At 41.2% G+C, this 26,697-nt stretch overlaps 1 protein-coding gene and 1 pseudogene across 16 annotated transcripts in view; one reads left to right on the top strand and one right to left on the bottom strand.

Annotated features, from left to right (window-relative positions):
* Positions 1-4,001: 4,001 nt before the first annotated feature.
* Positions 4,002-9,427, bottom strand: LOC138810196 (DNA-directed RNA polymerase II subunit GRINL1A pseudogene; annotated as a pseudogene).
* A 1,693-nt stretch (positions 9,428-11,120) lies between these two features.
* Mterf1 (mitochondrial transcription termination factor 1) overlaps positions 11,121-26,697 on the top strand; it is a 219,588-nt gene continuing 204,011 nt past the window's right edge. For 5 of the 16 annotated variants that reach the window (XR_011366918.1, XR_011366919.1, XR_011366915.1 and 2 more), the window contains exons 1-3: positions 11,121-11,219; positions 12,390-12,458; positions 13,593-13,639. Coding sequence is in view for 9 of the 16 variants with exons in the window: in XM_069996444.1 (XP_069852545.1) it covers positions 12,587-12,637; positions 13,593-13,639; positions 16,074-17,238 (1,263 nt within the window). In the remaining 7 variants the exon portion in view is untranslated. Of the gene's footprint in view, positions 11,252-12,389; positions 12,638-13,526; positions 13,640-16,073; positions 17,759-26,697 lie in introns of those variants that run through there. The other 11 variants (XM_069996444.1, XM_069996443.1, XM_069996445.1 and 8 more) reach the window with 11 other exon arrangements.

Raw genomic sequence — 26,697 nt, 5'->3', positions numbered from 1 at the left:
TCCCTTGTGAAGCTACTGTGCTTCTGGGACTGAGATCTTCAGGGCCTGAGGTGCACACAGGTGAAAAGGTCACAGGTAAAAGTTAAGATGAAGCTGTGCAGGCTTCTGTGGGATATAGGCACTTCATGTTTGTGTGGCTTGGCCAGTGTCAGAGTAGGATCTAGTACACAATGAATAGTTCAGTGAGGCTGGAGGGCAGTAACACAAAGTTGCTGGTTTTCCATTTTGTGTGAGGCAGCCCTACATTGTCTCTTTTGTGGTTATTTGACAGATTAATGACACCTACTTCCCTCTCCCAACACCTAGTAAGGATAGCCCCCTATTTCAGAGAACAAGTTGGGCATGGTGGTACATGCCTGCAACCCCAGCTGTGTAGGAGTCATAGTTCTGAGGAGTGCAGCCCAAGGCCAGCACAGGCAAAACTATGAGGCCCTGTCTGAAAAATAAGTAAAGAGGAGAAAGGGCATGGATGAAGTGGTAGGATGCTTGCCTAGCAAGCACAAGGCCCTGCGTTCAAATTGTAGTACCACAAAATCTAAATGAATTAATATAGGTAAATTAATGAGAATAGTATTATATGAATGTTCTCAAATATTTGTAGTATTTTTCTCTTCTATATTCTGTCTCTTAAAATTCTCAGTCTTTGGATACCTTTAATACAATAGTAGAAAGATAAGTTTGTGGTTACATGTCAATAGTGCATCAGTTTAATGCAGATATTGACAGATTATGGCCTATTTTTACATTTTTGAAGGACTAGTACAATTGTTTAAAAAAGGAAAAAATAGATATGCAGCACAGGCCTTCGAGCTTAAAATATATACCACCTGGCCCTTTGTAGAAAAAAAATCACCCACTTTAGCCTAATATTTTCCCTTTCAAATATATTTGCAGTTTAAAACCATCATTTTATAAAAATCAAGGAATAAATCTTCAAGCTGTAATTTCAAAACACATTGGAAATAAGAAAGCAGATGGTTTTAGACAAAGAATGTTTTATTCCATCTTGTAAATATTTGCTTCCTGGGGCTGGGAAGGTGGCTCAGTGGTAGAGTGCTTGCCTTGCATGCATGAGGCCCTGGGCACCACATGAGCAGAAAAAGCTGGAAGTGGTGCTGTGGCTCAAGTGGTAGAGCACTAGCCTTGAGCTGAAGAGCTGAGGGACATGTGCCCAGGCCCAGAGTTCAGGCACCATGACTAGCAAAAAAACCCCCAAAAACAAAAAAAAATTGTTTCCTTTCTCTCTTCTTAGCAACCATTAAGAATTATTTCATGGCAATTGAGATTTAAGTCGATCAAACAATCCCAGTGGTATTCATACCTTGTGGCTGAATGAGATTGAGGTTTCTTTTGGAAATGGTGGTCCTGAGGTTGGAATCCAAAGCTCTGAGCTTGCTAGATACTCTACTGTTGAGCCACATCACTAGTGCTTTTTAATTTAATCACAATGATTATCATGATCACCATCATCATCATCATCACCATTACCACCACTATCATCATACTTGGTTGGCTTGCCTTCTCAGCTGGCACTCTGCTACTTGAATCATGCCCCCATACTGGTTACTTTGGATATGGAGTCTTGCAGAGTTTTCTGCCCAACTTGGTCTTGAACTGCTCTCCTCCTGATCTCAGCCTCTGGAGTAGCTAGGATTTCAGGCATTAACCACCAGTGCCTGGTTAGCTTTCATTATTATTAAAATAGGTTTTATAGGTTAGGTATGGGCCAGCCTGGTTTGCAATATTCCTGTTTACACTTCCTTCATAGTTGGGATGCTAAGACCATTCTACAATGAATAGCTTTTTGTGTTGAGCAAGGATGTTAGGAAATTTTTTACTGGGCTGGTCTCAAACTGAGCTTCTAATCTCAGCCTCCAGAGTAGTTACCATTACAGCCATGAACAACCTCCTCTTCTTCTTCACCCCTCTCCCTCCCCCCTGCTGATACTCCAACTAGGGTGGTCAGTTGAGAGTCTGTGAACTTCTGAGGGGAGAGTGAGTTAGGCAGGCACATTAGGCATTGTAGAACCATCTTCCATTATATGAGTAGATGGAATTCACAGTGTAGTATAGACTACATTGGACTAATTTTAGCCTAGCTCTGAAATGTTTAAGTCCAGTTTGGGGAAGGAAAATCTTGAGTTTTTCTTTTCTTTGGCTTAGTTTTTCCTTTCCTTTCTTCCTTTCCTTTCCTTTCCTTCCCTCCCTCCCTCCTTCCCTTCTTTTTCTCTCTTCCTTCCTTCCTTCCTTTCTTCTTTCTTCCTTTCCTTCTTTTTTTGAAGTTGCTCTAATTACTATTTTTTCCTTTTCAATAGTTTTAAAGATTCCACATATTAGACAAAAAATTCTGATAACATGTTTATTTCTCTGGAGACAACCATATAATCATTTAAAAAGACATGTACGTATATGAGATAGAAGTTTCCCCAGCCTATAAAAGCCTCTTTGGGGGAATAAACGCGATGTGCTGATCATTCAGTTGTAACTTTAAAACAAATGGCTTCCTTTTCATCTGTGTAGGGAAAGCACTCAGGTTAGGTAGACCCCAATCACTATTCCTACCCAGTGCAGTCCCATCAGTTACTGCAGGAAAATCTGGTCCTCTAGAGAGGCCCTCCACCCTTCAGCAACTCCTCAAATTACTCCTTATTCATAAGCAGGAAGGATCAAGAGGACAAACATTTGTGGTGTGTTTACTATGAGTACTTTTATAGTGTGGATGAGCAGTGAGACCACTCAGTCTGCAGTGAAAATGTAAAAGATTTTATTGAGTGAAAAGTGCTAACACACCAGGACTGTACCTGGAGTTGGGAATCCCAGGAAATGCCCAAGTGCCAGCCCACATTGGCTTTTAAGCATTTTTGGCTAGGGTGGTGAAGGGGGAGGTTGGATGTTGGTATTAGCCAATGATTGTTATGTGAAATTCGCACCTTAGGTTTAAATTTCTGCCAAGGTTTTGCTGTTGGAAGGCAGGGGACTAGAACAAAGGGTTCAGCTGGGTTAGGGCTTGCATTGTTCAGAAAACAGTAGAAGCAGAGTTATAGAGTTACAGAGTTACAGTTACTAGCTAAAATAGCTAGTTAGCAGGGAAGTCATCCACAGAAAACACAGTTATTTACATCTTAAAACCACTCATCATTCATTTTATACAATCCAAGCCAAATATTATATTCCATCCTTGCTTCCTCCACCATATCACTTTCTGGTGCATTTCACACCCACATCTTACTAATTCCAAGAAAATAATGCCTCCAATTCTTCCACTGCTCCCTTCATTACAAAAAAGGAGGGAACCACTTCTTCCTCATATTTGATGTCTGGAACAACCAAATATTACACCAAAAGACATGTAATAAATGCCATTTAATAGAGGTAAAAATAAGGAAGAAGCAAAATTATCTGCTTTCATTTGGCTTAAGGGAAAAAATGCACCAATGTGCTTTACTACATACTAAAATATCAAACAAATGCACCACATACTGTAACACTTTAATACTGTAAGGTTTTAGGTGAGGAAAGAACATGCAGGAGGAGGTAAAGGTGAAGAAAGAAAAGTTTATTGGGGTATGCTCCCGAGCAAACTCCCTGGTTGGGATCAGTCAGGTCGCACAGAGTCTGGTTGTGGGAGGGTTTAAATGGCTGGGGTCAGCAGGAACTCTTAGCATGTAATGTAACTTGTTTTGCGAGTTTGAACAGTTTTGGGCTAGGGCCCCTGAAGAACGATTGGGACAGGTGGTGTATAAGGAAGTGGCTTTTCTCGGTTGCCTCTGCCTTTCAGCAGCCTGTCAAATACAATGTGGTTAAACACAATACGTGGATATTAAACTTTTCAAACAGTAAAAATCATCTTCTGAAAGATCAATTGGCTTTCTATTGTATCTACCTTTGTGTAACTTTATAAAATTTTCCCTCAAGGTCTGATCTTGATACTTGTTAGAAAGTTTGATGTAAGATAATAGCACCTCGACAATTGGAGGCTTAGATTATTCCGGTGCCTATCTTCAGAATCCATCATCAGAGGACTGCTCAGCATCTTCATCCTTTACTTCTCCATATTTTCCCCAAAGACTCTCCTCCTAGATTATAGTTCTGCATTTCAATATTCAGTCTTTTAGCTAATTTTTGTGCTGCGAGCTTCACCTACATCTCCTCATTATTCTGTTTCTGCTGTTTTTGAAGAGCCAAAGACTTCTCCTATGGAGAGCAGCTGTGTAGGCAAACGGTGAAGTGGTAGGAGTCTCGCTGCAGTGATGTCTCCCAGATGCTGCTTGTCCCTGCATGCACCTCATCTGCGGAAACAGGGGGCTCCCCTCTGACAATGACCAGTTCAGTCATTCTTCTGTGATGGCAACAAGTTGGTTTTAAATTTATGTGGCAAGGACACTGGGTTTTGAGCTCACACTTCTAGCACTTCCATGTAATGAGGCTTCTCAGGAGTCGCACTGCAAAGGTCTGTTGAGTTCTCAGCACTCAGGTTTTCTTCAGAATGGTGTTCACCTTTGTAGCGACCGTCTACTCGACCAGCGAGAAAGAACGACCACCACACCAGGAGTCTTCTCAGATCACGCTTTATTGGAGAGCCTTTTAGTTGATGGGAGAGCTTGGGCGCGAGAGAGCGTGCACCCGAAACATAGCCGCTTATATAGGGAAATAGGAACGCGGGTCGGTCTATTGTTGGTCGCCTGCCTTTCACCGTCACCAGGTGTCATGGGATTGGCTGGGGACTCTACCTGGCTCGCGCATGCGCAAAGCTCAGGCGTCCCGCCAAGCACCGTCTAATATGGGGTGGTTACCTCAAAGCTGCAAGGGAGTGGGCGGAGTCTCGCCCCGGCTCCCTACAGTTCCCCCTTCTTTGTTTTTTGGCAACAGGTAAGAGTAGAGGTTGGGCCTCTGTCTAAAATATTAGGACCTTGCACTGGCCTTCGCCTGAGGGGCGCGCCTTCCCCAGTGATGACCAGGCCCGTTCGATGCCTTTTTTGCAGAGGTGGGATCTTGGGCATCAACCCACTTGCAACCCAGCATGCTCTTCTTGAGGAGATGAGAACCATCTCCTCAAGTGCAGTGCACTTGCCTCGCACCCTGTCCCAAATTGCAAATTGCATACCTGTCCCGGTGCAATGGGATCCCCTGATCCCTCAGGGTGCTAAGGCTATGCAGAATGGTAAGGCTTAACTGCCTCTTAGGGCCGACAGCCAAATCTGGGGTGAGGATCCACTCTCCAAAGCGGCTAATGCTTGCGAGATAACAACCTTGTCCCTTCTGGTTTGGGCTCGAAGGCGACAGACCAACCATAGGCAGACCACGCATCCTCCCAAGCAGCAGGCTAAAAACATTCCGACTCCCACCTGCTCTTTGGAAAAGGACACCGCAGAGGCAATCCAGTCAGTAAATTGTAACAGCCCACAGCATCATCGGTTTAGCTATCACAGGGATTGCTATTAGCACTGTTGCTAACAGCAGGAAGATCAGCTGTATCAGGAGACGAGTGGATGGCATCTTCAAGAGGGGGTTCTTCTGCAGTCTCCACCGGCCTGGTCAGTCTCGTTGGCACCCAGTGAGGTACTTCTTGACTCTGTGGAAAAACACAAACAGCTCCCCTGGATCTCGTTATTACCGGATCCGGTCCATACCATTTATTATTAATAACATCCTTCCACATAACCATGTCTTTAGTATCCATGGAGTCTCTTGTCATATGCCGATCTGCGGCAGACTGATCGTTGTCATTTAGAATTAAAAAATTAAGGGTAAAGAGCGCAAGAGAAAGTCTTTCCCTGGGGGACGCGGACTCAGCAATTCCCCCTTTTTGCTTTTGAAGCATTTCTTTTATGCTTCGATTAGCTCTTTCCACTATACCTTGTCCTTGAGGATTGTAGGGCAATCCGGTGGTGTGGGCAACCTGCATTTGTGCGCAAAAGGCGCGAAAACCATGGGAAGTATAAGCAGGGCCATTATCCGTCTTAAGTCTAAGGGGCTTTCCCCAAGCTGCCCAAGCTTCTAAGCAGTGTATTCTGACGTGAGACACCTTTTCTCCTGCCAGAGGTGTGGCATGAATGACACCAGAAAAGGTGTCCACAGACACATGTAAATATTTTAACTTACCAAATTCCATCAGATGTGTAACATCCATTTGCCATAGGGCGTTTGGTCTCAACCCCCTGGGGTTTACCCCCACATGGGGAGGATGAAGAAAGGTAACACAAGATTTACAGGCTTTAACAATATCTCTTGCCACATGCCTGGACAAATTATATCTTTTCCTAAGGGTATTAGCAGGTACATGATACAATTTATGAAAGTCTTTTGCCAATTCTACAGGATCAGCAGCAACCAGAGCCATAGCCCAAGTTGCCTGGTCCACCAAATCATTACACTTTGCCATCGGGCCCGGCAACATAGAGTGGGCACGAATATGTCCAATATAAAAAGGATGTTTTCTGTTTAAGATAAGGGATTGAATCTGTAACAAAACATTAGAAATTGTACTGGCCTGCTTAACTGAAGCAGCAACTTCAAGAGAAGCAACGGCATTTACAACATATAATGAATCAGAAAATAAGTTAAAAGGTTGATCAAATCTTTTAAAAACTTCAAGCACAATTAAACATTCAACAGCCTGTGGGACATTCGGCCGAAAATTAAAGACCACCGGCTGTTTGTGTCCTAGAACAAAAAAGGCACCTTGTCCAGATTTTGATCCATCCGTAAAGATGGTCAGAGCATCAACCAAGGGCTCCTTTGAAGTGACAACAGGAAAATACACTAAATTTTTGTTAACTATGGCAAGCAGAGGATGCTTAGGATAATGGTTATCAATTACATTTGGAAATGAGCAAACAAGAATTGCCCACATATCCATTGTGGCTGCTAAAATTTCAACTTGTTCACGGGTGTATGGAATTTATCTGGAATTTTTGCAAAGTGCATCAAACAATACTTTATACCCAAAATTGCCTTTTTTTTTTTCCTCTTTTTTTTTCTCTTTTTTTTTTTTTTCAGACCAAAATTGCCTGTTTAGCCACTAATTCAGGAAAATATTGAACAGTTTTTGCTCCCACAGAATCATAGAATTAATAGTTAGCCTTTGAAGCAAGGCAGTGGTATAATTGGCTGTCACTCCATAAGTCCGGACTGCCTCAACTAAATCCTTAAGCTGGAAGTAGGAAACCGGCTCAAAATTTCTTTCATTAGTAATTGGATTTTCAAAACTGGGAAAGCGGCTGCCAGCCACAACCAGGTGTTTTCTTTTATAAAGTGACTCTTCCCTGCCGGCGGGCACGGCGGGGGGGGGGGGGGGGGGGGGCGACGGGTGAGGGCCAGCTCCGTTTCCTCTTCCTGGCTGCTGCGGTACTCCCACCCCTAGGGGGCGCCACCCTCCATATCTGTCTGCCTCGTGCTCCGCCGCAGCCTCTTCTAAGTCTTCACTATCAGCTGGATCGAGCTGCTCTCCCTCCTCCTCTAACATTTCTTCCTCTGAGTCACTCACAAGATCACTGCGTTCTTGGTCCCGCCCTTCCACATGTAGGGCTGAGAACGGGTTTGCTTTTAAAGAAGGGCATAGGGGTCTCCTTGAGACCCCCTCCCTAAGACCCTTCTCCTTTTGTGAGGGCTGCAGTCCCTCCTGCTTTAATTCTTTAGGATCCTTTTGTCTTTTTTCCCTTTTTCTTTTAGGCCTATTTTCCTCCCCCTTACTGGATGCTGACTCTGATAGACTATCCTGATGCTGCATTAGTACTTTGCGTCCTTCCTGGATTAAATCAAACCCTCCCTCCTCGAGGCAAGTGCACACTATCAAAAAGACAAGCCACAAGGGAAGAAGCAATGCAAGCAACCAATAAATATCTAAATCTACAGTGAACAGCATACCGGGGGATACTTACCGACGTCCCCTCTCCGCGTGTTGAGTTCTGGCTCCGGTTCGGCCTCTCGCGCGGGTCCCGTCCCTGGTTCGTTCCCGGTTTCGGCACCACTTGTAGCGACCGTCTACTCGACCAGCGAGAAAGAACGACCACCACACCAGGAGTCTTCTCAGATCACGCTTTATTGGAGAGCCTTTTAGTTGATGGGAGAGCTTGGGCGCAAGAGAGCGTGCACCCGAAACATAGCCGCTTATATAGGGAAATAGGAACGCGGGTCGGTCTATTGTTGGTCGCCTGCCTTTCACCGTCACCAGGTGTCATGGGATTGGCTGGGGACTCTACCTGGCTCGCGCACGGGCAAAGCTCAGGCGTCCCGCCAAGCACCGTCTAATATGGGGTGGTTACCTCAAAGCTGCAAGGGAGTGGGCGGAGTCTCGCCCCGGCTCCCTACACACCTTGATCTGCAAGTGTGATTCTTTTTAACTTGTCAATAAACATGTTGTCAAGGCTGCAGGCAATGTCTTCTCGATCTGAAGGTCAATGCTGGGGGAGAAGCTCGATAGATTCAGACCAGGAAGGTCCCTTGGCTCTGCAGCTGGAGGCTGGACCCTTGCTCACTGTGTACTCAGCCTCCAGAGTGTCTCATTGCCTTTGTGAGCAGGATGCACAAGTTCCTGCTTTTCTGAGGTTGTTTTAGATGACTTGATGCTATCCGCAGGGGAATAGCTGGGAACTGGTAATGAAGTATCAAGTTTCAGGTCAGAATTCTGGGGCTTATGTTAGATTATTAGACTTTTGCCAGAAAACCACGCAGACATCCAGGTACAGGGAACAAAGAAAGGTTTATTGCAGGGAAAGGGGCTGGCAAGACCCCTTCTCACAAGAGAGAAGTGAGAAGAAATGCTGGCTGTTGTCTGAGGTGACCTATATAACCTACGGAGGCTAGAAGGGGCTAGGAGGCAGAGACCCTGGTGTGTACTTGTTGACTAAGGGCTTCATCATGGTGGACTAGGATTTATGGCTGCTGCCCAAGTAGTAGCTAAGGGGCCCTGCAGTGCCCAGGCCTGAAGGTCACTGTCAGGGGCTCTTGCTGCCTTATACGGTGGCAGCTGCCCCAGAGAAGTGCCATCCCAAGGTAAAGGGGGGTTGGAGGCTGATTATTTACTGCCTTTACTACATGGGCCTAGCGTTGCCTAGGAAGGGAGCATGCCAAGCTGAGGAGGGGGTGGGGGGGGGAGAGAAGCATGTGAAGTTATGGGAAGGGAGCTCATTGGGCTAACAGCGTATCTACATCCACATCAACTGCTGAAATGGCTTTTTGCCTTAGCTTATAGTCTAAACGAATAGGATGAAACAGTTCACTTTTTCCTCTAACCTCTTCACGTTCTGCAATGGCAGCTTTCAGTTTGGCAACAATGCCAAAGATCTTTTTACCTTTGTAGGGCCATCTGCAAATGAATTTTTCATTGCACGAAAGTCACTCCTGGCGCCTCAACATCTCCCGTAGCTCCGTCAGACTCCGCGGGCCCCAAGTCCTTGGGCTGGAAGCCGCGGGGCAGCAAGGACATTCTGCGGGACCTGAGGCTGGCCAGGCGGCGGCGGGTAGTCGGCTTCCTCTGCAGGCCCCAAGGCCGGAGCCGGATCCTTGGCTGGAGGTGATTCCAGGGCACGGGCGGGAGTCGCCATTTTCCTGGAAGAACCTTCCTTCCTTCCTTCCTTCCTTCCTTCCTTCCTTCCTTCCTTCCTTCCTTCCTTCCTTCCTTCCTTCCTTCCCTCCCTCCTTCCTTCCTTCCCACCCTCCCTCCTTCCCTTCTTCCTTCCTCCCCTTCCTTCCTACCTTCCCTCCCTCCCTCCTTCCTTCTTCCCCTTCCTTCCTTCCTTCCCTCCCTCCCTCCCTTTCCTTCCTTCCTTCCTTCCTTCCTTCCTTCCTTCCTTCCTTCCTTCCTTCCTTCCTTCCTTCCTTCCTTCCTCCCCTTCTCTCTTCCTCTCTCTCTCTCTTCCTCTCTTTGCAGTACTGGGGCTTGAACTCAGGGAACAGGTGCATTCGTTGAGCTTTTTTGTTGTTGTTTCTCTCAAGGCTAGCATTCTACTACTTTAGGCACAGCTCCACTCCTGGGGTTTTGGTGATTAATTGGAGATGAGAGTCTCACAAGATTTTCCTGCCCAGGATGGTTTCCAACTCTGTTCCTTCGGTCTCAGCTGGGTTAACTTTTATATTAAAAACAAAACAAAAACAATAACAAAAAATCCCAATCAGTAGGTCACCAGCGACCCATGACTGTAATCCCAGCCATTCAGGGGCCTAAGACCCAGAGGATAGCAGTTCGAAGCCAGCCCAAGCAGAAAAGTCTGCAAGGCTCTATATCCAAAATAGCTAACAAAAAGCCTGGCTAGTAGCATGGCTCAAGTGATACAGTGTCAGCAAAGGAAGCAAATCAAGCAAGTGCAAGACTCCAAGTTAAAGCCTCAGTACCAATTTCCTTTACTTATATCGCTAACAACAAACTTAGGTGATATAACAATAAATATGAAATAATCCTTGATATCTTCCCATACAACAAAGCATATGCTAGAAATCACAGACAGCTTAGTGCTCCAGGAAGTGTAAGGCATGCATACTTTTGCTGTCATCTATTCAGAGTTTACATATTCTTATGTGTAAAATGAGAAGGTCTCCAAGAACTCAGAAGTCTTCTTCAAGTTTAAAAATTAATGATTTCAAAAAAACACTGCCCGGTTTTAAAGTTTTACATTATGGTTGTAAAACAGTTGGTGCATGTCAGTTTATACACTTGAACCTAAACAATTATTTTTCAGGTTTTTTTTTTTCCTTTTGACCTGGAGGTACTGCAGTGAGTAGTTTCACTTACTAGGTTACCTGATTATGAGACATTTAAATTCCCCAAGATCAATGTTTAGTTTTAACAAAGCAACAAAGCCAGAAAGTTGGCATCATCAAGTGTCAACAACAAGTCAAATGGGGGGGGGTTGTCTCAAGAGGAAGAATGAGGAGAAAAACGAATTGGTTCATTGCTACAGCAAAAAAGTCATCACGAATGAAGTCTGGGACCTTCCCGACCTTCCACCATCCGCGCCAGCCCGGTCCAGCCCTTGCGGCGGTCTCCTGGCGCCCTCTGCTGGCCTCCTCGAGACGTACCGGTGAGGACGGAGCCGCGCCCGCCTGGGGGCGCAGAACCGATGGCGTCACTGCCGCGCGCTGCCACGACCGGAAGTTAGTGTCCTCCACTTCCGTCCTCTGGGTCCCGCTTAGTGTCCTAGAGACGGAAGTAAAAGCTAGCGCGTCCCGCGCTTTCAGTTTTCTTCGCCAGTGAGCTGCTCGGAGTGGGCGTCTCGCTGTGTGTATGTGCGTTGCTGTTTGTGGTGGTGGTTTTGTGAGTCCGAGGAGGGACGGAAGCGGGGACGGGAGGGCTCTGAGTTCGAGGTCAGCCGCGCTCCCGGCGAGCCCGTCTCCACGCGGCGGCCCGTTCCTCCCGCGCGGGCTCGGTGCCGGCCCCAGCGAGCCTAGGGAGAACCGACCCAGAGCTGCTTCCGGCCGCGCGAACTTGTTTTCAAGGGTTTAATCCTGTCTCTTAAGTTGTGGGGGTTTAAGGAAGACAAGATAGAAAGCCTGCAGCTCTGGGGGTTCCGCTGTCCCCCCCTGCCCCTCCCCCTGCCCCCTCCCCTCCCCCTCCCTCTCTCGCCTCCCCCACCCCTCCCCCTGCTCCCTCCCCTCCCTCCTCCCCCCACCCCCTCCATCTGCCCCTCCCCCTCCCCCTCCCCCAGGTCCTATTTGGCCATCTTAGTGTGATGAAAATGTAATCCCAGTACGCCCTGTTAAGTAATCTCATTTCTATTACAAACTCCGCACACTATTTCTGTCTCCCCCCCTCCCCCCCGTGCAGTTTCTGGAAGCAGCTGTTTTTCACTTTTTCTGGAGGGCTACAAAGCCCTCTTAAGACAAGTAAGGTGATAAATATATCGCTCTCTATGCTTACCTTGCTGTGTCAGAAGATAGAGGAGGTATGAGTTACAAGAGCAGGTATTTTCCCCGTGCTTGTGAAATTTGAACATTAGCCCTTAAGGCAATACTTCAGGTTAATTTCAGAAAGTAACTGAGAGATAGATTGAAGTTATTACTGAGTAATGTTTTTGAAAATTTTAGGATGAGGACGTTGAACTGGCTTTTACATGAAGCTATTCATTTTGTTATATGTTATAGGACTATTTTCAGTGGAGATTAGCTGAAAACATTTTTTTTTCATTGAATGCACTCTTAGACCTATTTGTTTACATTCTGTAAATATTTTCAAAATAAGTATTCGTTAAAAATTTGAGGGAAAATTGTACTTATATGGGACCTTAAACTATCAATAGGCACCAAGAAGATAGGCCTTTGTGAAAGAAAGATCACCTTAAACAAAGGCAAGGGTACTGAACTGGGCAAGGGTAATCAGAGATTTGTTTTTGTTTTGCTTTTGAGTCTTCTTTCATTGTAGCCCAGACTGACTCAAAATTTGTGATCCTCCCCAGTGCTGAAATTACAGGTGTGCTCCACTGTATTCGGCTCAGTCCCAGAGAGTTGAGACGTGATTATGCCAGGTAATGATGTTAACATACAAAACAGAAGAAATAGCTGGACAAGTAGTTAAAACTAAGTGGTGAGGGCTTTGAATGTCAATTTGAAGATTTTTCTTTATGGAAGACAGCTACAGCAGTGTTCATTCAGAATGCGGGACCTAACTACATTGTTTTGCCAAGTATCAAGTATCAGTGTGCTGGTAAGTTTGGGTACCATGTTAGAGAATCAAATTAGGTAGTAGGTATAAGCAAAAGACTTAATCATGTGAGAATAACAGAGTGGAGAGATTGGATTTCAGAGATGCTGAAGAAGCTGAACCTACATGATTTGATGACTTAGGTTGAGGAAGATGAAAAAAGCCAAGTTTACTTGGATTTTGATGATAAATGACTCTTAAAACAGTGCTAATGGTACTAATTAGAGGAGAGTTTGTTTGAGGGGCATGTTAATTGATGAGAGAAATATATACATTTATATATATATACATTTTTTGGGGGGGGGTCCAGTTGTGGGGCCTGAACTCTGGGCCTGGGCACTGTCCCTCAGCTGTTCAGCTCAAGGCTAGCGCTCTACCACTTGAGCCACAGCCGCCACTTCCGGCTTTTTGCTTATGTGGTGCTGAGGAATTGAACCCAGGTCCTCATACATGTAAGGCAAGCGCTCTACCACTGAGCCACCTTCCCAGCCCCATGAGAAATATTTTTATGGTGCATAAATGATAAGGACAAAATCTGCTTGTGACAGATGCAAGAGAAACCTGATAGCTTTATATTACTTTCGTTAAGAATATTGGTGTATCTTTTCACTTATTTTTGGTTTGGCATTAGAGTCTCTGTTGAATGTTCTGTAGCTTGTTCAGTGTACTCAAGAGAGTACATTATCTAAGTATCTTCAGATTTGATTGTGCACATTAATTAAAACATTTATAAATGCACATCATTTATATGTCTCTTTTTAGTGATTTATACTTTTCTGTTAGTATTATTTATCTTGTATATATGTTATAAAATATATGCAAAAAGTGGAAATATTCCAAGATTAAGACAAGTATAAAGTTTTTACTATTTTTCCCTCCTTACATCCTATAGGGTCATGCTATTTTATAAAGTACTAGGCTGATCTCATACGGTGCTTTCTCTCCTGTTATCCAGTAGATGTCACCCTTGAGCATCTGGAAAAGAGCTGGCTTGAGCTGTGCAAGGTAGAGCCTTCATTCTTTTTTTTTTTTTTGTCGGTCATGGGCCTTGAACTCTGGGCTTGGGCGCTGTCCCTCAGCTCTTCAGCTCAAGGCGAGTGCTCTACCACTTGAGCCATAGCGCCACTTCCGGCTTTCTAGTGGTTTATGGGGCTAAGAGTCTCATGGAGTTTCCTGCCCGGGCTGGGCTGGCTTTGAACCGGGATCCTCAGATCTCAGCCTCCTGAGTAGCTAGGATTACAGGCATGAGCCACCAGCACCTGGCTCATTCTTAAGTCAGAAAAGGATCTTATTTTTGAATTTCACAGAATTTTAGAAGAGTATATAGTTGTAGAATGGTATTCACTGTAGCAAACAGACTAGTAAGCTCAGAAGAATTTAGATCTGTCTAAAATGTGTTTTCATGTTTTTTGATATTTACTTTGTGAGTGCCATGTATTTGAGTTAGAATGTTACTTGACTTTATACTTTTAGGATCTTCCCGATCATTTGGGAGTCTGTAGGCTGTGAACCACAGGAATTTCCTTAGCATTCCTGGGAACATTTTAAAAATTGGAGTAACTGAAAGGATAAGTACAAAGAGGCTTTCTTTGAAATTGATACTGAAGCAGTATCTTAAAACCAAAAATGTTAGTGGATTGGAACACTATTTCTATTTTCTGTTTCATGCTTACTTAGGAGATGGGGCAAAAGAACATACCTCTTCTAAGTAAGAACCCATTATAAGTAAATAGAAGTAAAAAACTAATTTTTTTCTACAGATATAAATTCTGAAAAGAATATAATTGTTTAAAAATTATATGTTGAACCAAGCACTAGTAGTTCCTGCCTGTAATCCTAGCTAATAAGGAGGCTGAGATCTGATGTGGTTCAAAGCCCGCCCGAGCAGGAACATCTGTGAGACTCTTATCTCCATTCAGCCACCAGAAAAGTAAGAAGTAGAATTGTAGCTCAGTGATAGAGCACTAGCCTTGTGCAGAAAAGCTTAGGGGCAGTGCCCACGCCCTGAGTTCAAGCCCTGGGACCAGCCTGTGCACACACACACACAAATCATGCATTGTATGATTCAGACCACAAATTTGAACAAAATCTTTCCTGTTTGCATTTCCCTGTAAAGAATACACTCATCCTAGTAAGACCTACTATTATAATAATTTAAATTCATATATTTTATGTCCCATTTCTAAATGATCAGGAAAGTGAGTTACTGAGGTTTGGTAGAAGCTGGAAGTTGTGTTGCATAACATGTTCATATGGCTCTAGCTTAGTTTTGTGTAATAATGGTGATATAATGGAGGATGGCCAAAGTAACATGTTAACATTTACATAAAGCTCAGGTGTTATGTCAAAAAGCTGTAATTCCAGCTACTTGAGATGCTGAGGCAGGAGGATCACTGGAGCTCAGGTGTTTGAGGTCAGCCTGGGCAACATATTGAGACTTCATCATGAATTATGAGGATTAAATGTCCTAACTAAATCTATTTTTCCATTCCTTTCTTCTTCCTTCCTTCCCTCTTTTCCTCCCTCTATCCCTTCTTACCTCACTTTTCTTTTTCCTCCCTCCTCCTTTTTCTCCCTCCTTCCTTTTTACCCTCTTCCCTTCTCACCCTCCCTCCTCCTCTCTTTCCCTCTTCCTCTCTCCTTTTTCTTTTTTTGTTGGAGATTGAATCTTGGGCCTCATGTACACTAATAATAAGCTGTACCACTGAGTTCTACTCCCCAGCCCCCAACTGGATCATTTTGAAGATAAAAATTGGTTTAGAATTGTTATCTTATAATCAAGAGGAACAGTAGCATAAACTAAGTAAGGGATTAGAATTAGAAGGCATTGGCCAGAAGTCTATATAAGAATTGAGGTTGTAATGCTAATGTGGATTTAAAGGGTACCACGTATCTAGAACAAGATATTCACATTTGAAATTAGACAATCCAAGTGTGTTTTTCAGGGCTAGATTTAGGAGTTTGAGAACCAGGAGTCCAAAAGCAAAGAAATTTAGTATATATGGTCTGACAAGGTAAAATACCTGAGAAGTTGGAGAACAAGGTTAGAGATGATGTCAGTTTTTAGGAATACTCATAAAGTTTGGAGACCAGGGTGATACGGGTCAAATAAAAAGGGCAAAATAAAAGGAAAAAATTCTGAAGCGGTGATGGTGCCATTTACTTTATATTAAAAGTAGAAGCATCTCTGTCCTCAGACAGCCAATATAAACAGTAAGGTAGAGAGTGAAAGTGTGGTGGCTGAATTGTTATCATTGCATCAGGAAAGTTTGATGCATAAGTATTTTCTTAGAGATGGGACCATGATGCTTATAGGGTCATAATATCATCATGCATTTGTGTGATATGTATACACACACATATATATGTGTGTGTATATATCTATCTATATATCTATATATCTATCTCTCTATATATATGTATACATAATTCTACACAGCCATCCAAAAAGTTTTGACTTCCTGACCATCATGGCATCAAGAAACCTCTGGAATGTGAGCAGTAACATTCTTTTTGGTTCAAGATGTTGGATAATTCAATTTTCAGCAGAAATCTTCCTCAAGACAGCTTCATTTAGGCCATTTGGTGTGAAATGTGATAATAAAAATGGCAAGTCTTTGAAAAACAAGGATCTGCTGAATAACCTACTTACTCTGGGAGTTGATATTGACAAAGCAAAGAAAAGACAGCCTGGAGTTTTTAATAGGATGGAAACTAATGAGCAGACTTTGAAGATATTCCTTCTGTCAAAGGGAGCTAGGAAAGAAGTGATTGCTAGCATCATATCAAGATATCCACGAGCCATAACACGCACTCTTGAAAGTCTTTCAAAACGATGGGAACTGTGGAGAACAATTATGACATCAGACCTTGAAATTGTAAATATTTTGGAACGTTCTCCTGAATCTTTTTTTCGGTCTAATAACAACCTAAATTTAGAGAATAATATAAAGTACCTCCTCTCAGTTGGGTTGACCCGTGATTGCCTTTGTCGATTGTTGACCAATGCCCCTCGCACTTTCTCCAATACTCTTGATTTGAATAAACAGATGATTGAATTTTTGCAGGAAGTCTCTTTGTCCTTGGGTCACAATGAACCCATAGATTTTGTTCAGAAGATAATTTCTAAAAATCCTTTCATCTTAATTCAGAGCACCAAGAGGGTGAAAACTAACATTGAATTTTTACAGTCAACTTTCAACCTGAACAAAGAGGAACTTTTGCTTCTGATATGTGGTCGAGGAGCTCTACTCCTAGACCTTTCCAATGACTATGTCAAAAGAAACTACACAAATATAAAAGAAAAGCTGTTTTCTCTTGGATGTACTAATGAGGAGGTGCAGAAATTTGTCTTAAGCTATCCAGATGCAATCTTCTTGTCATATAAAAAGTTTAATGATAAAATAGACTGTCTCATAGAAGAAAAAATTAGTATTTCACAAATAATCAAAAGTGCTCAGGTTCTAGACTCAAGTATAAGTACTTTGAAAAGTCGAATCAAACAATTGGTAAATGCTGGCTATAACCTGAGTACATCGAACATTCTTCTCCTATCATGGAGTCAAAAAAGATACAAAGCTAAATTGAAAAAACTGGGTGGATAAAATAGTGCTGGCAGAGTTGAAAAAGTCTTATAGTGATACAATTGGCATTTGGCCTTTCTAAAAGTTAAGTATTGGTAACAACAGACACATGTATAATGATATGTTTTTTTGTAAGTTCATTAAAAACTCATGTTTTGTAGGCTTACGAGTAGCTTAATGAGACCACTATCCAGCTTCTAACCTACAGAGCTGTATGAATAAATCAGTGTTGCTTTAAATCACTAGTTTGTGATAACTTAGTATAGTCACAAAAATTAATATGGAAATTGAATAGATGATTAGTTACATTGCATATAAAGTCACAAAATAGAGTTCCCTTATTTCTGTATATATTCCTCTTGTAAAGCGAAATTATACCTTAAAAAAATCTGCCTACTTTTATGGGATTACTAATATGAAGTCTATGAAGTTCTCTACATGACTGGCTAAAATATGGATGGGAAATAATAAAATGTAAAAATATTTTTGCTTAATAAATATAGTGTAAAGATGGTGTCCATCATTTCTGAACCTTTATATTTTATTGTTATTTCATCTAATGTAAATAAATTCCTAAAGCATTGACTTAATATACGCTTATATCTAAACCTTGAGCATAGGAAGTGGCGCTGTAGCTCAAGTGGTAGAGCGCTCGCCTTGAGCTGAAGAGCTGAGGGACAGCGCCCAGGCACAGAGTTCAAGCCCCACGACCGACAAAAAAAAAAAAAAACCTTGAGCATATTCACAATCTAACTTTGATAAACACTGAAGAAGATGGATCAAGTTATATGACCTTAATTACTTTTTATTATTTCCAGAGGCATTTATTTATTTTTTATTTTTTATTTATTTTTTTGATGGTCATGGGGCTTGAACTCTGGGCCTTGGCACTGTCCCTGAGCTCTTCAGCTCAAAGCAAGGGCTCTACCACCTGAGCCACTGGGCCATTTCCGGTTTTCTGGGGTTAATTGGAGATAAGAGGCTCACGGACTTTTTCCTTGCCTGGGCTGGGTTTGAACCACGATCCTCAGCTCTCAGCCTCCTGAGTAGCTAGGCTTACAGGTGTGAGCCACTGGTACCCAGCTTATTTTTAAACCCTATTTGCTATCAATGGTGCCTTTAAAATTTTGTACCATTGATAGGAACAAACGCCTACATTTCCAATGCCATTTAATATGTTCAGTCATACTTTATTTGTGTGATGCTGAAGTTTGAACTCAGGACCTTGCACTTGGTATTCTGAGCACACCACTAGCCTTTTTCACAAGTTAATTTTAGTTTGCGTGGTGTGTGTGTGTGGGGGCTGTGGGGGGTGGGAGGTTGGGGGGGGTGGGTCTCAATTTCTTCCCAGATGCATGGCTGGACTGAGATCTGCCTGTTTTGGCTTCACACCATTTTTGGGGATCCCAGGTACACACCATCACATTTAGCTTCCTTTGAGGAGATGAATTTTTTTTTTTTCTTGGTCAAGGTGATGTACAGAGGGCTTACAGTTACATAAGTAAGGTAATAGTACATTTATCAAACTTGTTACTTCCTCATTTTTCTCTTACTTTCCTGTCCCCCCACCCAAGTTGCACAGACCATTTCCAACATATTGTTTTGTAAATATCACTGTTGCATTGTTTTCCTCCTTTCCTTTGTCTCACCATTCTGTTGTTCCCCTTCCCTTCCCTAATTCAAATAAATGTATATACAATACCAGGGTACCAAAATAAATTACAGTGACTACAGGGGATAAGCCACAGGGGAAAGAACACACAAAGAAACAAGAAATCGCATAGTACATTGGAAACAACAACAACAAAGAAAAACCTCTTGTGTCCATGTCTTGGAGTTCATTTTGCTTAGCATAATCTTATATGATCATATAAACTATATATAATGTATAAGCTATATGTAATAGATACTGAGCTATTCTGTTTATCTGCTAAAGATTATCCTAGATGTATAGGAACTATTGAGAATAAGAGAAACCATGGGACCTAAGTTTCTTTGGGTCTGGCTTACCTCACTTAATATGATTTTTTCCAAGTCTTTCCATTTCCTTACAGATGGAGTGGTGTCATTCTTTCTGATGGAAGCATAGAATTCCATTGTATATAACACATTTTCCTGATCCACTCATCTACATGAGGGGCATGTGGGTTGGTTCCATATCTTAGCTATGGTGAATAATGCTGTGATAAACAGTTGTGCTGGTAGCTTTAGTATGGCCTTGTTTGTAGCTATTTGGGTAAATGCCCAGAAGTGGGATTGCTGAGCCATAGTGAAGTTCTATATTTAGTCTTTTGAGGAACCTCCATACTGCTTTCCAGAATGGTTGAACAAGTTTATACTCCCACCAACAGTGCAATAGCATTCCCTTTTGGCCTCCTCCCCTCCAGCATCTGTTGTTAATAGATAACCACTATAGCTGGAGTGAGGTGCAATCTCAATGTTGTTTTGATATGCATAAAGCCATAGCAATAAAAACAGCTTGGTACTGGCACAAGAACAGACTTGAGACCATTGGAATAGAACTGAAGACCAGAAATGAATCCAAAGACCTATAGCCACCTAATCTTCGATAGGGGAGCCAAAAAAATAGGGTGGAAAAAAGCCTCTTAAGTAAATGATGCTGGCAAAATTGGTTAAACACCTGTAGAAAACTAAAATTACATCCTTATATATCACCCTACACCAGAATCAACTCCAAATGGATCAAAGACCTTGAGGTAAAAGTAGACACCCTGAAAACATTACAGGAAGGAATAGGAGAAACTAGGGCTCCTTGGCACAGGCCAACATTTTCTTAATAAAGACTCAGAAACACAACAAATCAAAGAAAAGTTGGACAAATGGGATGAATGAAACTGCAGAGCTTTGCATGGCAAAGGACATAGCTAGCAAGATCAATAGAAAGCCCACAGGTTGGGAGATCTTCACTAGCCATACAACAAAGGCCTGATGTCTAAAATAATACTTAGAACTCAAAAAATTAAATTCCCCCAAAAATAAATCCTCAAAGAAACAATGGCCCCATTAATAAATGGGCTAAAGACTTAAAGAGAGACTTCTCTGAAGGGGAAATAAGGATGTCCAATAGACACATGAAGAAATAAATGCTCAACATCTCTGGCCATAAAAGAAATGAGATGAATTCTTAAGGACTTTCCTGCCTGGGTTGTTCTGTAACTGTCATTCTCCAGATATCTGCCTCTCATGTTCCTTTTGATAAAACGTGTATCCTACCAAGATTACCTATGTGTTCAGAAGAGACCTTAAACTTATCCCCAGGCTGGTCTTGAACTTTGATCCTTTTAAAAATTGATTTTTTATTTTTAATTCATCTTTAAGTAGTTGTACAAAGGATTGCATTCAATGTTTATAATATAGTGAATCTTGGTTGATGTTATTCCTTATCATACTCCCCCATCTTTCCCAATCCTACCCCTTCCCTCAACTTTCTTAATTTTATAGGATATCCATTGAATTTTATGACTGCATTCTCTCCCCTTCCCCTTTTTATTTTTTTTGTCTCACCCCTCCCCTTAACCCATTTCCTCTCCTTTTGAGTACCCGTTTCCTGGTATTTATTTTGTTGGACTATGAATTAGCCTTTCTAAGGAATTACACTGTTTGAGTTCTCCGTGAATCTTCTATATTTTGGTTAATATATTTGTGTACAATTAGGTACCACCTGAAATGTTTACTTATATATTTATAAGTTAAGTCTAGGTTCCACAGATGAGAGAAAACACATATACTGTGTCTCTCTAGGCCTGACTTAACACAAATTCTTTAAGATCTTTCCATCTCTTTGCAAATGATATAATACTGTTTTTCCTAATGTATGGGTAAAATTCCATTGCATATATACACGATATTTTTTGATCTATTTGTCCATTAGTGGCATCTTGATCCTTCTAAAGTTACTAAAGTTATAAATATGAGCTATGGATACTCACAGCGTTCAATAATAGTATTATTCGGTGAACTATGTGTTGGTAACTATGACATAGTTTAGAAAACATGGTCTTTGGAAACATTTCTTTGGAGAGATAAATGTGAACTGTACACAGTCTCAAAAAATCCAATGGATTTGCTGGGCGCCGGTGGTTCAGGTCTGTAATCCTAGCTACTCAGTAGATTTAAGGATTGCGGTTCAAAGCCAGCCTAGGCAGGAAAGTCCATGAAACACTGATCTCCAATAAACCAGAAGTGGGGGAAGGGGAGAAGGGAGATGTTGGGGAGGTAGGGAGGAAAGGGATAATAGGGGAAAAACAAGGAGGAGGTACAATGCTTGATAGGAAATGTACTCATTACTCATGTAACTGTAACCCCTCTGTACAGTATCTTTACAGTAAAAATATATACTAAAACAAAAAACCAGAAGTGGCACTATGGCTCAAATGATAGAGCACTAGTCTTGAGCTGAAGAGCACAGGGATAGTGCCCAGGCCCAGAGTTCAAGTCCCACAACCAACATAATAAAAAAAAAAATCCAGCAGCTATTTTTTCTTATATATAATTTGGCCTTGAAATGTTAGGAAAGATCAAATTACATAGGGTCTGTAAGGTTTCTTGCAGATAGTAGTGCTTATCCAATGTTAGCTGTAATAAGATACAGTAGTATTTTTTTAAAAAAAGATTTAGTGATATAAAATTCGTATGCAATGTATTTTTTAGTTATAGGATGTGTAACCATTGCCACAATCTCACAATGCCCCCTGAGAGAAACCCTTCATCTTTTAGCTGCCAATCTCTCATTATTCTTATACTCTTGTATCCTTAATCTTTCAGTTTCTATAAAATTTTTTCTGTGCATTACATATAAGTGGAATCATATGATACTAGATTTCAACTTAGTATAATGTTTCCAAAGTTTATCCATGCAACACATATCAACATTCTACTGTCAGACCATAAGGCTATCATATCTCATACACCAAAAGTAGGACCTAGTAGAGGAAGAATATATTGATGGCAGAGCTCTTGCCACAAACTTTGTGAAAACAGTCCATTGTTACAAAGGCCAGGAAAAACTTGACAGAACAGCAGCGCTGAGTTACTAGATTTTGGGAAGAGATCATACCAGAAACTCACCATTGATTGGGATGGGGATAAGCTGTAATTCATAGTCATCATGGTCCCCTAGGAATTATTTCTGGAGGGACAAGGTCTTAGTTCTGATGGGCTGCTGGGGGACTTAGGAGAGTGGTGTTTGAAACCAGCCAATATTTTCCTGTACTGGGGATGTTCACAGTCAGTTTATGCCCTATTGTTTCAACAATTAATAAGACTGGGCAGAGATAGGGTTAGTTTTGAGGTGTTTGAGTATCATAATCAGGTAACTGTCATAGCCAGACCATCTTTATCTTGCTTATTTTCACATTTACATTTCTCATGCCTCTACTTTCTAGTTCTTTTCAAGATGGCTGACACCTGCTCTTTTGTTTTCACCCCTCTTACCCCCTTTTATTTACAAAGATGAGGAGAATAAAAAGGAGTCAATGTATATGTAGATTCTTTGGGGGCTAAGATTTAAACTATTTGTTATCAGGAAGTTTAAGCCTTTTTAAAATTTCTGAGTGAAACATGAAGTGTAGTGTGGTGATAGAAGATACAATGGTGATAGAAGATACAATGATAGAATCTTACCTGCTATCTGGCCCTGCCAATCAAGTCAGTATTTGGCATTTATTTTTCCTTAATAGCAACATCATGTAAAGATTGTGGAGCTTAAGTACATGAATTGCTTTGTGTTAATTATGAACAATTTCAATAGAATGTTATGGTAGGATTCCTATTCATTTATTTGGAATATCCAGTGCTGCCACCACTAGCTACAAGGTACCTTCAATTTATGCTCAATGCGACACAATAATTCTTCCTTAAAATTTTACAAATGGGGCTGGGAAAGTGGCTTAGTGGTAGAATGCTCACCTAGCATGTATATAGCCCTGGGTTTGATTCCTCAGTACCACATAAACAGAAAAGGCCAGAAGTGGCGTTGTGGCTCAAGTGGTAGAGTGCTAGCCTTGTACACAGAGAGGCTCAGGGACATACTCAGTTCTTGAGTTCAAGCCCCAGGACTGGCATTTTTTTTTTTTACAAAGGAACTTATTCTCTAACAATACATAATTCAGTGAAAGCATTTACAGTATGAAGAAACAAAATCTTAGCTTGTTTCTCAGTTCACACACTGGGTTAAGGATAACCCAAGTTGATGACTGATGAATTTTGAGAATATCCTTTTTAAAACCATCTTTTAAAATTATTTAATGAATGATATCAATTCATGTATTTATTCATACCATCTCTTATTTTACTGAAATGAAACCTGTGCTGTAGTTAAATTGCTAATATTTAATTAGGATTTTTTCATTAATGTTCAGATAAAGAAGATTGTTCTGTGCATCCTTCTTTAATTATGGAAGTTTTGGTGGGTAGAAGAGAGGTTGCTACCTTGTTAGAATTTTGGATCAGGGTTTGGGTTAGGGTTGTGCTAGCTTCAAAATATATTTGGAAGGTTGCTACTTTTCTTCTGTGTTTTGGAGCAGCTTAAAAACGAAATTATCCATTTCTTTAAAGTTTGGGTGGAGTTTGACTGTAAGATCATTTGAACCTGTTGTTTTGTTCATGATAGTTCCTTGACAACAGTGTAAAGGTTTTGTAAAGGCTTATATAAAAGCTTTCCTACATATTTTTGGTAAATATCAATGAACAGCTTTTTCCTAATTTGTGCATTTTGAAACATGTAACAACCTGAGTGAGTTGAAACATGCTGAATGAAAGAATCTAGATAAGAGTACAATCTGTGTAATTCCATTTACATAAAATATTTGAAAATGCTCACTTATCTGTAGTGACAGAAAACAAATCATTGGTTTGTAAGATGAGGGAGGTGTGACATGGAAAGATATGCAGGAAGGACTATAAAGGAGAATAAGGAAACTTCCAGTAGTGATAAATATATTCATCATCTTGATTGTGGTAATGATTTTGCAAGTGCATATACCTGTCAAAATGTATCACATATATGTGGTTTAGTATATACCTCATATCTCAGAAAAGCTGAACAGTTAATCCATTCAAAATAAATTCAAAATTTGATTATTATATGATAGTAGATTCTCCTTGTTTGTATGTATATGTTTCTAGTTTTAACTCTCATAAAGATTTGACTTTATGTTTCTATATCTGTATCAAGAATTAAGTTGTCTCTTTCAGAAAATGAATTTGGAAAAAGTTTCTTTTGATAGATTCATATGCCCATACAGAATGAGCTCTGAACTTTAGTTTTATTTATTTTTTAGTGTTTCTGTTATTTGTTTTTTGAGTCAAGGTCTGGCTATGTAGCCTAGGCTGGACTAGCTAGGATTCACTATGTAAACCAGGCTGGCCTTGAACTTGTCATTCTCCTGCCTCCTCCCCAGTGCTGGGATTAGAGGTGTGCACTATCACATCTGGTCCAACATGGAGAAGCCATGCTTTCTGAACCACTTGAGCTTACCCTTCTCACCCTTAATCTACACTCAAGTCAGTCCATGACATGGGCTATTACAAGTGTTTTCATTCTTCAAGGCTTCCTGGCACTTGATTAAAACCAGTGAGCTAGGATTTATCAAGGTAGCAGCTGTACCTTGCTTTGTTCGTACTGTTTCCAGTTGAAATTAGACTCTAACCTTTCTGTTACAAGAAAATCTGGGCTGTCATGAGAATGCATGCTTTCTGGTATGAAGAGAACTGGCATGTCACACTTCAGTGAGTTGACTGGATTTACTCTGTTGGTAGCCATGCACAGCATCTTTTTCGAGAAAAATAGGATGCAGGAACCCTAAGTGGAGGTATTCCTTTCTTTTTCCTTCTTGCTGTTGGGGACCCTTGCTCCCCAAATACTAATTAAATTAGCCAAATATTAACTAAAGGAGCTGTAACAAAATTAGTGCACTCAGACCATCTTATCCTACTTTGTATACTAGATTCTATCTCTCAGACAGACTTGCTCAGCTTCTACAGAATCTGTTATTTCTGGCTGAAGCTGTAGGATTGCATGCCATAGAAGCACAATACAGATGGTGTAGCTTATCAATTTAGCTTAATATGATAAACCATTCACAGGATTAAAGTTTAATTTAGTGTGACTGATAACAAAATTAAATAATTATAGAAATTATATGTTACTGATAATGGGATTAAAATGAGGTCTTAATCACCCAGTGTTTACTTGTGCACAGAGCTTCGTGAACTGCAGGGGGAACTGTGGGCAGTGGTTTTGCTTTATGGCTTTCTGAAGTCAGCTAGCTGTAAGTCTGGCTGATGAGTCAAACTAAATAAAACATCCATTAGCTATCAAGAGAGTTGGAGAGAATTGTTTTATCTGTCAGCCTCAAGTTGAAAGGATATAAACCAAATACTCATATCTCTTTATATTTTCCAATTGTTTAATGTTTGTTTAAATTAATACAAAAGTGGTTTTCTTTTAGTGGTCATTTTTAGTAAATGGCATTTTTTTAATCAGGCAGCTCTGAAACGATGCTTTAGTTTTTTTTTTTTTTTTTTTTTTTTTTTTTTTTTTTGTAGGTCGTGGGGCCTGAACTTTGGGCCTGGGCACTGTCCCTCAGCTCTTCAGCTTAAGGCTAGCGCTCTACCAATTGAGCCACAGCGCCACTTCCAGCTTTTTACTGCTTATGTGGTGCTAAGGAATTGAACCCAAAGCCTCATGCATGCAAGCAAGCACTCTACCACTGAGTAAACTTCCCAGCCCGTTTTTTGTTTTTTGTTTTGGTTGATCGGGGTGGGGGGGGAAGGGGGGGTTGAACTCTGGGCTTGGGCGCTGTCCCTGAGCTCTTTAGCTCAAGGCTAGTGCTCTACCACTTGAGCCACAATGCCACTTCTGGTTTTCTGGTGTTTAATTGTAGATAAGAGACCCACGGACTTTCCTGCTCAGGCTGGCTTTGAACTGTGATCCTCAGATCTCAGCCTCCTGAGTAGCTAGGATTCCAGGCATGAGCCTGCCTGGCAGCTTTAGCTTTTTTAGCTAGTTTCAAAACCAATTTTGTTACACCATCTAAGTGCTTAAAAATATAGCAATGTTTTTTTGTACCTATTTAATTATCCACAGATTCTCTGTTCTTCCTTAACTTTGACCTTTAAACCTTTGTGGTAGTTGTGTATGTACACAAAAGATAAGGCCATATGTTCTTTACATCTTGGCAGTTGACCAACATTTTATACGTTTTATATCCTTTTAGAACATGAGGAGGCTATTTTAAAAATATAGACATTTTAAAATTTATTTTCATTATTATCTTCAAGTAGTTGTACATTTAATAAAGTTGCCATTTAATAAAGCAGTTTATAAATACAATATATCTTGGTCATTGTCACCCCTTTCAACATTCTCACCCATCCCTCTCCTTCCCACTCCTTCCCTCACTCTTCTTTTGTTGGTTAAACATGGCATTCTTCACTGTATTCTTCAACTCTTCTCTA

The sequence above is a fragment of the Dipodomys merriami genome, unplaced genomic scaffold (assembly GCF_024711535.1).
Source record: "Dipodomys merriami isolate MVZ:Mamm:240054 unplaced genomic scaffold, mDipMer1.0.p SCAF_5, whole genome shotgun sequence".
Classification (NCBI taxonomy): domain Eukaryota; kingdom Metazoa; phylum Chordata; class Mammalia; order Rodentia; family Heteromyidae; genus Dipodomys; species Dipodomys merriami.
The sequence above is the reverse complement of the archived record's forward strand: the minus strand, read 5'-3'. Positions and strand labels throughout refer to the sequence as shown.